General features: G+C 31.7%; 1 protein-coding gene across 2 annotated transcripts in view; it reads right to left on the reverse strand.

Moving 5' to 3' along the window:
• The window catches only part of LRRC7 (leucine rich repeat containing 7), a 495,696-nt gene that overhangs the window by 109,317 nt on the left and 373,852 nt on the right, over positions 1 to 12,527 (reverse strand). For both annotated transcript variants that reach the window (XM_045835283.1, XM_045835282.1), the window contains 5 exons: positions 8,892 to 9,021; positions 7,730 to 7,845; positions 6,301 to 6,370; positions 3,909 to 4,008; positions 1,659 to 1,783 (listed from right to left, as the gene is read on the reverse strand). In XM_045835283.1, coding sequence (XP_045691239.1) covers positions 1,659 to 1,783; positions 3,909 to 4,008; positions 6,301 to 6,370; positions 7,730 to 7,845; positions 8,892 to 9,021 — 541 coding nt within the window. The remainder of the gene's footprint in view (positions 1 to 1,658; positions 1,784 to 3,908; positions 4,009 to 6,300; positions 6,371 to 7,729; positions 7,846 to 8,891; positions 9,022 to 12,527) is intronic.

The following is a 12,527-nucleotide window of genomic DNA, read 5'->3' on the forward strand; positions in this document are numbered from 1 at the left end:
CAGTTTAAGATTTCAGTATATTCCACTCATCATATTTCCATGATGATTTATTTAGAAGTTTGTTTGTATTCTAATTTTTCCAATATCCTCTGGCATTGGAAATATTCAAATTAGTTGAAGCCAAGTAGTTTGAGATTTGGGAAACACATATGGCTTAACCACAATATGAATGAACAAAATATAAATAAACATAGAGAAAAATGTACTATAAAGTATAATGAACCTACTGTGATTATAAACAAATCTGATCATGTAACACACAAACAGGGCTTCTAAATAATTGTTTGAATTTACTATATTTTATGTTTTTATTGACACATATATAAGTATATTAAATACACTCTTTTCCATTATGTCCTTTGACTATAGATTTTTAGGAAGAAATATGTAGTTTTTGACATTTAATGAAGTAAAACAATGAATCAAAGCTCTTGTACAGAATGCATCATCCATTAGTTCTGGATCTAACATATGAAATTCTTTAAAAAATGTTCTAAAGGTTTTTGTTTCTTTCTGGTTTAGCATTGTTTTTTCTACAAATTCACAATAAAAATGCCTCTTGTTATTAGATAGCACTAATCAGCCATCCAGAAACATTTTTAACCCAAATTTTAAAGCAAAATTATCATCTTAAATTGGGAATCTGTTTTGGGCTCTCTACAATGATATAGATATGCATTATCAATTACTTACTGCCTAATTCTAATAAGGTTCTAAAGTATGTTGGCTTAAGAAAGAAGTTTAGAAAATGTGGGACTAGAGGACAGAAAAGAACGCATCATACAATCTAGGTTTATTAAGAGAATGCATATACAATTACTTAGGAAATTAATTACTAAGAGTGAGAGCTGTTAGTACCCAGGATGAAAAGGTACACAAATAATACCGTCAAAATTAATTTAAGATGCTGCTATAATGATAACATGAAGATTTGATATTGATAAAATCTATATGAATCCTAGTATTTTCAAATTTCAATAATAAAAATATAGATTTTAAAATTCATCCTTATTACTTGTTATTAGTTCCAATAAAGGGTTTTTTAAAAGAATGCTTTGGAGTTAAACAATTAAAATTATTTTCCCTAAGGAAAATGACACACTATTAGCCCTCACTTTCTTTAAAACTTGTCCTCACACTTAAGAAATTTCCCAGGAATCTTTTCAAATATCCCAGGAATATAGAATCTTTCAGAGATTTTAATGCCAATGTAATATATTTATCCATTGGCTCTTCAATAAAATGTTTAATTTTGGCCTCATACAATCTGCATGTTGCTTTGCTCAGTGATGAAAAGAAAAGCCTTTCAGTGTTTCAAAAGTTATGTAAGATGCTTAGGTAAAGCCCATCACTCAGATTTGTTTGCTTTTTTCCTTGGCTTTTTCTTACCTTGAATCTCTTTCACGTTATTCTGTAAGATGGGGTGGCTTATCAAAAGTGCTCAGTCAGAACTGGGGCATTAGTCTCATTCTCAAGCACAGCAATGCTTCCACAATTACCATCCTGCTCTACATGAAAGGTGGTACTACCATGAGACTTAAAGATGTATCTGACCTTCTAGCAGAGGTCACTCAATTTGTCCCAAAGTCTATTTGAATAATAACACTGAACAAGCAAAAGCAATGAGAAGAAAGAGAAAACAAAAATTAAAAGGTCACCTTAACTTTCCCAGCATTATCGTCATCTTCCTTTTTGTCTTCAAATTCAAAGGCAACAGTCATGCGTTGTTGTCTCTGTTCTTCCCACAGTGTAGGGTTAAAGCTGTCACTGTCTGACTGGAAATCTATAGTTAGATTCCAAAATATTATTGCTTTATTTTTTTTTTACATAAAGTGTTAACAGAGGTTAGTACACTTGGCAAACAGTGGTGGTAGGTACTACAAACACCTACAAAGATTTTTAAAAAGGGAAACATAAAGAAAAAAATAAGGAAATAAAGATAGAAAGGAAGAAAGAATGAAGAAAAGGAAGATAGAGGGAATGAAATTCCCCTGATGTTTGTTACATGGTCTTTTAACATCTTAACACAAATTCAGCTTTCCTAAGTATACATTAATTATATATTGAGATTGGGAAGTTTCCCAGTGCAAAGAATGAGCTCTTCATAGGCCAGACATAATAGAGAGCTGGATTAAACATTTTAAAATATTGTCTCTTTTAATCTTCACAATAGCACAATGGTGGTACTAATATCACCATCGATTTACTAATGAGGAAACGATGGCTGAGTTTTAAGACTTGCTCAAAGTTATGCAGCTTCTCTGCAGCCAATGCAGAATTCCATTCTGTATCTGTGTAATTACGAGCCCATATTTGTAACTACCAACCTCTGAAGCGTTTTATAGAAGCTACTATATGTTTTGTAAATTGTCTAAGATCACATTCTTTTGTGTGTATGCACCCACATGTGTGTTGGGGGTGGGAATAATAAAAGACAGTTCATTTTTAGGGTTAACAGATGTGGAAAATTTATTCTTTAACATGAAGGTCTCAGTCTAAATATCTCAAATTAACTGAAAATAAATGGTTTATCAATCTTTACATAAAAATGTTGGCTAATGATATTTCCTCTTTTGTTGCAAGGGATTCTGAAAATTTATTTAATACACATCTGCCTTAAAAACCAGAGGATTCAGTTGATTAAAGGTCAAGAAACTTTTTTAATACCAGCTCTTCTTTGCAAAGGAAACCAAACCAAAACAAAGCTAATTCCTTAACATCACTTTACCTAACTATATTTACCTCACCCCCTGGAACAAGTTACAGATTTAATCTGTAAAACTGGGCTTCAGAAATAACCAATAAATATAAAGCATTTTCATTTTTCTCTGTACCTTTTTGAAAAGAAATATTTTGATAATCTAGGGATATTAAAATATAAATGTAAGTAAAGATAGATGAATAAAACAATTCTTACATGAGAGTTTTCTTGTACTTTATATACCTACAATGACTTTTCTTTCATAGATTCAAAATATCAATTTTATTGAAGGCTGAAAAATGCATATAAAAACAACTCTTCCCTTTTCCTACTTCTGTAAGTCCAATTTGAATGAAAATATCCTAAAATATCCCAAAATGATTCATTTACATTTATAAATCAAAGTCTAAAGATATTTATTACAGTTATCCATGAAAATAAAACAATCCATGTGCAAATAATTTCCTTTAAAAGTTGGTGTCATTCAAGTGGATTGAGTGGATTTAATTCATGGGTGGATTAAAGTGAGTTTACTCTTCTAAGAATTACTGTGACTGTAAGACTAGAAAATGTGCATGAAAGCTTCTGTTGGATTCCAAATAGTAAAGGACAAACTCCTTTAAACATTTTATGAATAATGTGATCATATGATAGAAGATTTAATTATTGAAAAAGGTTTAGTTTTTTTCAAAAAGTATTCTTATAGTTGCTAATGTTGTTTAGGGGAAACTCAACTTGAAAAAGAAAGTTGTGTCATTATTTGCAAGTCATCTTATTATGGTTGACTCTTAACATGAAATAATTTGAGGCCTGGGATCACTGGACTAAATGTTTAAATTTCATTCATGAAATTAGTGAACACTTGGAACATTCCTTTAGATCTAACTCTTTTTAGCTCATTTCAATGAGCTGAGGACCACCTTTGGTTGTCTAGTCCTTTGCCTTATAATCCTCCAGGAGAAGAAGTTGATCCTAAAAGTCAGATTCTTAACATAAAGAGGAAGAGTTATGTTTTTGGAATCTTACTTAGAATATTGTAGTATGAAGATTTATACTTATAGTTAACCTCTAAATGATTCATGTCTGTCTGGTAATTATCTTTATAGCCTTGTCCATATATCAGTGTCCCTGGTCAGAGATCAGCATAAAATGAATTTCTTTTTCAATAATTATAGATGTATAGGAGAAATTTCTACTGACAACTTGCCTTCATCACCACGAGGTTGCTGGGGAAACATGTAGTTTGTCAACACTCTTTGCTTTGTTTCTGGATGCGCTTCAGTTTGTAAAGGGATAAGGGCTTTGGACTGGAAGCAAAAAAACAAACAAACCTATAAATTAGATCAGTAAGTTAGAAAATATGAAGAATATTTGTTTTATGTATGATAACAGTCAATAGTCTGGACTCACCAAGCTGAATGAAAATTTAAAAGAAGAGCAAGGAAAAAAAGTAATGAAATTAGGAAGTATAACATGAAATAAAATTATTGCTATAGAATATTTTCAAATTGTAAGGTCTTCATAATGAAATTTTCTTTTTCTGTAGCTTACTCTTTTACAAAATTATTTATCATCTCTGAACAATATCAGTTTTAGCCCTTAAGAGACCTTTAAAAATGTGTTAAATTATTTCAACTAAGCAAGGTTTTGGTATGGTTCTATATGCCCATTCATTTTCACAAAGTGTTACCCAAATATAAGAAATGGAATTTGCTATCAATTTTGTGCTATGCCAAAAGTGAAATAAGTCAGGCAGTACAAGACAAATACCATATGACATCACCTATAAGAGGAACCTAATGAACAAAACAAACAAATGAGCAAAATAGAACAAGAGGCATGGAAACAAGGAACAGATTCACAGGAACCAGAGGGGAGTGGGCAGGGGATATGGGTGGAAAGAAGGGACTCCTCAAGGTACATGCATGAATGACCCATGGACATGGACAACAGAGTGGGGATTGACTGTGGGAGCGGGACTGGGTGGGGCAGTGGGGAGCAACATGGGGAAAATGGGACAACTGTAATAGAACAACAATAAAATATTCAATAAAAGGTAAGAAAAGATCATCTATGAATTTAATTAGGTTAAAGCACAAGCATTTATATTTAAGGGCTATTTTTGTAATCAAAGACAGGGTCCACATACAGATAAGCAACTATACTTGTATCTGCAATATCATAATATATTTACCCATGGATGCTAATATTTCATTCTTTATTAATTAATTTGATTTCAAAAATACTATTGTGAAAAGGTTTTTAGAACTCTGATATTATATACTATATATATGAAAATATATTTGAGATGATTATTTTATGTAATGTTTTAAAAATTGGCTTATTTCATGACATTTATTAATAAGAATAAAATACAAAGGGACTTGGGATACTTATTTGTCTCATAAAACTGAGTCAGAAACACATTAAATCACTGTTCTAAATAAAACTTAAGTGATTTAGTCACTGTTCTGTTTATTCTTCCACAAGAATAATAAATCATGATATTAGGGAATTTTTTTTTATGAAGACAAGACTAAATAGACTGTTGCATTAGCATAATTCACATTAATTCCAGAAATGCTTTATTTATAATGATATACTGATGCCTTGAAAAATCTATTGTTCATTGATAAGATTTGAATTTGAATGACCATCTAATTTTTTACTCAGTAGACAGAAGTAAGTGCTGTAATAACTGTAGAAATACAAACATTATTCTTACACTTACATTTTACACTTTGCAGGGGTTTATTTTAAGTTTTTACAATAGTAGCCCATTATCTAGAAATCTGAACATTGTTGCTTTCATGCTAAGGAAATAATGGTGAAAAACCAAATTCAACATTATTTGTTTTCATTTGGCTATTTATATTTTGGGATAGGTGTTTAAAAATTTTAGGATTACAAGCAAAGAGTAAGAGAGAACTAACAATTACAAAAATTTTCCAACATCAGTTCTTCTGGTGGCAAATCAGCTGTCTTCAGCTGTTTCTTGTTACTTTCCAGTTAATAAAATTACTTACTAATACTCGATTACTGACTCAATTATAATCTAAGTTCATGAGAAAAGAAATAATATCAGAACATTTCTACAGAATACACTCATGATAGTTACAAAAGATACTTCAAACTTGCAAATCTCTTGAATAAAGTTTTAGAATTAAGTTAATTATAATTAAAAATACGAGAAGAATGGAACATGAAGGATAATAATTCCCTCTTGTGGGGATTGTGGTGATAACTTTTTATTCTTTACCTTCAGAAGTATAATTAAAGTGTGTTCTCTAAGGACATATATGTACCACCTAGAGCTAAAAATTCATAAAAATGATCACTTTGTCTATTAGATCTCTGAGAATGAAGTAGATGCTAAATTGAAGTATTTAAAGAGGTTGAAAATCATAGTTCTGTTTTGTCTGAAACAATAAAATACATATTTAAATCACTACCTTTACAAAAATCTCTCCTCCATGGGATAAAGAACCTATATTATATACCAATTATCAGGTATCTATGGTTTAAAAAGTTAGTAATTCAAAGTTTCAATTATAGTTCATCTTAATAAACAAAATAAATCTGGTAATAAAAGTTGTTACCTGATTGTCAGAAAGCCACAAAGCTGCAAGCTCCTTAAGTTTGGTAAATGAGAATGGTAAATTCTTCAATCTGCAAAAACAAGAAAATTCTAAAATAGCATGGGTAAAGATGGAGAGACCTCTATGGCTCACCATGAAACCCTCCCTCCAGGTGAAAATAATGGTTCCATCAGGGGACTGTAATTGAATCTTGTGGGACTTGATTTTCCTATGATAGCTCCATGACCTATTTCTAATCTTACCCATACGACTATAGTTAGAAAATTTTGGAAAATGTCTTGCTGAATACCAGGCACCACATTCAATGAATTTCCCTTATTTTCCTGTCTAGAAACCCAGTCAAAACAGGAAACATGGTTGGTTTGACATGACTTACTTACTCTTGTTGCACCAAGCTATGAAGCTTGTTGCACTTTTAATCCTGACAAAAATAAAATCGCAATCCATTTCATAAAAAGTTTTATTCTTTTACATGGGAATACTACTGAGCTACTAAGTGAATGGTTTTTGAAATTAACATTATTTGTTTCTTAAACCAACATAAATGAGAACTCCCATATTTAACTTCAGAATCTGAACATTCTTCATGATTCCATAAAAACTAATCTTGGCAGTTTTGTTGCAAAGTGTCTCAGTTTATCATATTATCAATCTGATTGAAACTCATTAAAAACAAATAGTTCAAGCATTCTATTCAATACTCACTTATCTTCTTAGTAGTTACCTTCAGTCAATATATTTTTTATCCTTTCCTATTTGTGGAAAATTGTGGTGAAAACAAAGATGAACTGCAGTTTCGAATTTTATTTTTACCCATCCACCTATATAATACTTCTATCTTGTCCTTACTTTCTTTCTTTTTCTATCCGGCTCTGAACATGACTGAATGACCATTTGGTTGTCCTTATCACACTGTACAAACCTTAGGATTATTTAGGATTAACTTCCTGGCAATATTTCCACCAGCATGCTGGTGTTGACTATATACACATTGCCCATGTAATTTACTGGAGGCATAAAAGTATACATGAAAACACATGTGTCTGCATGTGTACATATCTATGCACATACTTCATTAATAAATTCTGTAGGTTTTTTGTTCAACTATTTTCCATGTTTTCATACTATTATGCTTTCAGTATATGGGAGGATTTTGAGTTATAAATTTGGGTATATAAATTTTACATAATTTAAATATGTAATATATTATTTTAATATAAACAAATAATAACATTTTGAAGAATTTTTTTGAAGTATCTCTTTAAAAAATAATTTAGCTGCTTCATATTCTAAATGGATATTTGCATAGTTACATGATATTTGCATTCCATATACTTCACACACAGAATTTGTTTTCAGAATTATTTTAAAAAAGTAATTTGCTTTTAGTAAATAATTAATATGTAATTGTGATATATTGCACAAATACCTGTTGTCACTCAAATTTAAGACTCTTAGTTTCTGCATCTGTCCAATCTCTTCAGGAAGAAATTCCAGTTTATTGGAACGTAGAGACATAACTGTTACATTCTTACAGCTTCCAATCTACAGGTAACAACAACATCAACAACAAAAAAGTAAAGAATTACAGCGCAGACTATATTTTTATATTAATTTTTATAATTTATAAAACAATTGAATTAAAGATTTCCTTATGACTTTTACCATTCTCTAAATGAGTATTGTTTTATTTTTTACGATCTTCCTTTTTGAAATATGGGTATTATTCTACATATATTTCTTTAGCTGTTAAGAAAACGTACATCTCATTTTTTTATATATTTGATGTATATTTTTATACATTTGATAAACTGATGGATTTTCTTTATTTTATTATTAGAATATGTAACTTCATTGTTTTTCCTGTCATGTTGTTTTTGCCCACCCAAATGAATATTAATATATTTATGTTTATAATAGATTAAACATATTAAAAATGAAGTATTGTTGACATTTCTTTGGCAAAATTAGTTTTATTTCATATTACAATGGTATGTGTCATTTTTACTTAGAATTTTTCATTCTAAAATAATGATATATGAATTATTGTTCCTTTATTATGGAAGTGTTTTACAGAAAGTGTTAAATTGAAAGTGTATGTCACACTTTTTCCTTAACATTTATAAATAAAAATCCTATTTAGAGATAAAAATGAACAGAACCTCTTGGTATATCCTGAAGCTAAAATAATATTGTTATGCAACATTATACTTAAAAAACTTACATTAAAAATCTGTCACTTCAGGAATGGAAATATAATTGTTTCAAAATGATATTTATTAGTCTTCTTAAAAGATAATTATATAAATTAAATTCTTAAAATCATTTCTCAGCATTAATTTATTTACAATATTTTATTACTTTTCTTTGCAAACAATATTTAAGTCCAATGTACTTTCTGGGTTGAATATAAGAACTTTTTACTTGTCATTTTAGAAAGACTGATTAGTATATATATATGCATAGACAGTTCCTATATATATACATTCAAAGCTCAAATCATGAATCTACACTGCCTTTACATCTGACAAGATTTAATCCTAAAACAGAATCATTAAAAATTAATTAATAGAAATAAGTTCATTCCTCACTTCTCTAGGCAATTCTGGAAGAAAATTCTCATCAACTGCTAATGTTCGAAGACTATGAAGGTAGCCAATAGTAGAAGGTAGAGACTCCAGTTCATTACAGCTACAGTCGAATTCTTCTAATAAAGATAAACTGAAAAGATAAATACATTAGTTAGACACCAAAATGTCAGATGGCAAAAAAGTTTTGAAAAAGTCACATATTTAGATTCAGCAAAGAGGTATTTATTAAGCAACTGCATAATTTATACAAATTTATTTTGCCAGTTTAGCCAAGTGATTTAATACCATTTAATAAGTGGTTCCATTTGGTAAAATAAATACAGTTTATTTTTCTCCCTTCAATAGTTTTGTTTGTTTTAATCCAATATCAGTGTCATTTATAGTCAGATGTTCATAATCTGTGACCTTGGAATGAACACATATAACTGGCATGCGTAGGTGGGAAGGCATAGTGGGTGGATCCAAGAAAGGGAGAATAAAAGGGCCCATCAGTAAAAACAAAATATGGATTAAACGCTAGGTATTTTACTAAGCATTTTGGGGATATAAATAACTTATTCTATACCTATTACTTTAAAATGATTCTATACCTATTTTTTAAAATTCATTTTACATATAAGGAAATGGCAGCTTAAAGAGGTTAGGTGACTTGCCCAAGGCCTCACACACAAAGGAAGCTGGACCTAAATGTAGGCTCCACTTCACCACTCTGCCTCTGTTTGCCTCTGAGCCAAGTCTACCAACAGGGCTCATTTCAACTTGCTCATGTGTTTCGTTTGACTTACATAGCTCCTTTAAAAAGTGGTAAACTCCACAGAATGATCCAGACTTTTGGTACCTCTTAAAAAAGAGAAAGATCCAGCAACACCAGGCCAGTGTCCCATGACAAGTAATGGAAATATGAGTAATGCCCTGCTGTCTTTGGTCACAGTTCTTCAGTTTGTCACAAGCACTGTTGCTCCATACTTAGCCAGCTTGACCCCAGGTCCACAGGAAGGAAATGTATGAATGCACATTCAAGTTATCATGAGAGAACAAAGACATTTGGATGGCTGGTTTGAGATAGCTGGGAAAGAAATAGGGCTGGCCCAGAGTTAGCACTAGCTGTATCTAAGTTGTCATCGATGTTGTTAATATTATTATACTGTCATTACCACTCATATCATTGTCATTACAGTAACAGGGAGAAACCCCAAAGGGGAAATTTCACCCTTTTGTAAAGAGAAGAATGAATTAGAGTTCGCTGGGCTAGATTGCAGAATCAGCTTCTTTTTCTTATATCTTGGAACCAGCTGGTTTGACTGCCAATGACTCCCATCATTTAGTTACACAGAAATTAAGCCTATGGGTTTTCAGTTAGTCGGAATGGATTTGTGCTCAAACTCTGTTAGTTACTAGATATATTATCTTGGGTATCAAAAAGTAAAACAAAAACCACAGCTCAGAAATCAAAGCTGATTTAATTTACCTGCTAGGTAAAGGAACATACCAGAGAAGAAATTCTCTGAGTGGAGCTATGGGGGGGGTTGGAATTCAGTGCCAAAATGGGGTGCTAGTAGTGCGTTATGCTAATGAAGGATTACATAATTTGCATTACGTAGAGGGTGAAATGAGTTCACAAGTCTGGGTAGAGTTAAGTAAATCAAGCCCCATTATCCCTGGGTCAAGAAAGGAATTAATTCAGTCAGGTCCAGTCTGACGCTGATCAAGGTAACTCACTGCTCATGACCCTTAACAGCCTCGAAAAGTTAGAACCAGATGTGGTGAACACAACATTCAACTTTGAATATCATCTCTTTGGCAAGTATTGCTTAAGTGAAATTTTTTCTTTTATATAGACCAGTTATCTAACTTTTCTGTAAGCCTTAGTTTCTTTACATTTGCAATGAGGATTCTAAGAATTCTTGCCTTATGTAATTGTTCTGAGTATTTCACTAACTATTGTAACTAAAAAATTTAGCACAGTACCTGCTATAAAAAACATTCTCAGGATATTTATTTTCTCAGTTATTAGTGAACCCTGATAAATATGTCTGTAAATCCTTTGAAGTCCCCACACGCAGGGCTGGTCATGTCGCTGGGTGCCAGGTGTGTGCACAGCTGTGTGACTGTGTGTGTGTGTTGGTGGATGCAAGAATCAATGTGTTTGGGAAACCTACAACAGCTTTGTTTCTAAAAAAATGTCTAGCACAGTACCTTACACATAATGCACTTAATATATTCAGTAGAATTGATTAAAACATGTTTCTTTCAGTGGGTTGGAGTTATGTACTCAGGAAGTGGTCATAAAAGTACCAGAGATTATTTTTTAATAAAAATTTTAGGTGTATGCTCCAGGTATAAGTCAAAGAATTAAACAATTAAAAATATAATTTAAGTATCTCATTTTTTCTTTCTTTCATAAAAACATGTCTTAGTCTTGAGTCACAGTAAGGCAGTCCTTACTTTGTGTAGTTCTGATACGCACAGATTTCAGTTATTATGGTTTCATTAAATAATGTTAGCTCCTCAACAACATGGCTCAAATTTCAGTTTCCTCAGTATACTAACTCTAAGTAACTTTATGAAATATAAACTTTACTGCTAGCTCTTCAGTTCACAAATCACGATGTAAATGGGATGAGGATCATGATCAGTGACTACTCTGAAACTACTTATTTTGAAGTCTGTCAGTGATCAGTCTCAGCATGCCCACTACTCAGTTCACACACACACAGTAAATCACAGAGTTATGTTGCTTACTTGTCAATCAGCAGTAGAGGGAGACTGCAGGCACAATAATTTAATATTTAAAGCACTGCTACTGTTGGATAATATTCTTGGTCATCCTAATTCTTTGGGGGATTTAAATAAAAATGTGAACATTTGCTTTTGTATCACCAAGAACAACTTCATTAATCCAACTAATGGACCAAGGAGTTATTTTAACTTCGAAAGCCTATTATCTTACAAAGATTTTTGAATAAGCTATCAATGCTACAATGCTGGAAAACGTGCATTATCTTTAGTTGTGTCCTGAAAAAATATGACATAAAACATACAACTGGAAATTTTCAAGCATCATGGCAGGAAGGAACAGCAGGTAACATGGGTGCAGCACAGCAAAGACTTTTAGCCTACTGTGCAATGTAACTGTAGGATGTGAATCAAACATAAGTGGAGTTATGGAAGAAATAGCTGACTATTGAAATTTGCCTGCCACTATCAGAGAGACCGTAGCTATGCTGCCAGCAGACCAGTTGACATAAATGAGGAAATTGGTTGTGATGAAAATGATGATGTTCCAGAGGAAGGGACACTGGCAATTGTCTTCACATTAAAGGTCCTCTCAGAGATGTTTCACAACATTGAAAGCACGAGGATAAAAGTTTGGAAGCTGATCCAAGCTGAAAAAGGAGCGCAACAACCCCCTGACACATAGAAATGAGTGTTCACTCTAATTGTGACTCACATGATACAAAGAAGTACTGTTCAATCAATCTAGACAAGCTTCTCTTTCTACAAAGTAAACACTGTAGTACTTGATGTTACTAATGATTACACTGACAGTGTACTAAACAAATATTGGTTTTACTATTTTCCCACATTTCCTATACATTTATAACCAACAGTAAAAGTGTTTGATGTTTTGAAAAA

This window comes from Phyllostomus hastatus, unplaced genomic scaffold, assembly GCF_019186645.2.
Source record: "Phyllostomus hastatus isolate PE091 unplaced genomic scaffold, TTU_PhHast_1.1 phas_contig_209, whole genome shotgun sequence".
NCBI classification, from domain to species: Eukaryota; Metazoa; Chordata; class Mammalia; order Chiroptera; family Phyllostomidae; genus Phyllostomus; species Phyllostomus hastatus.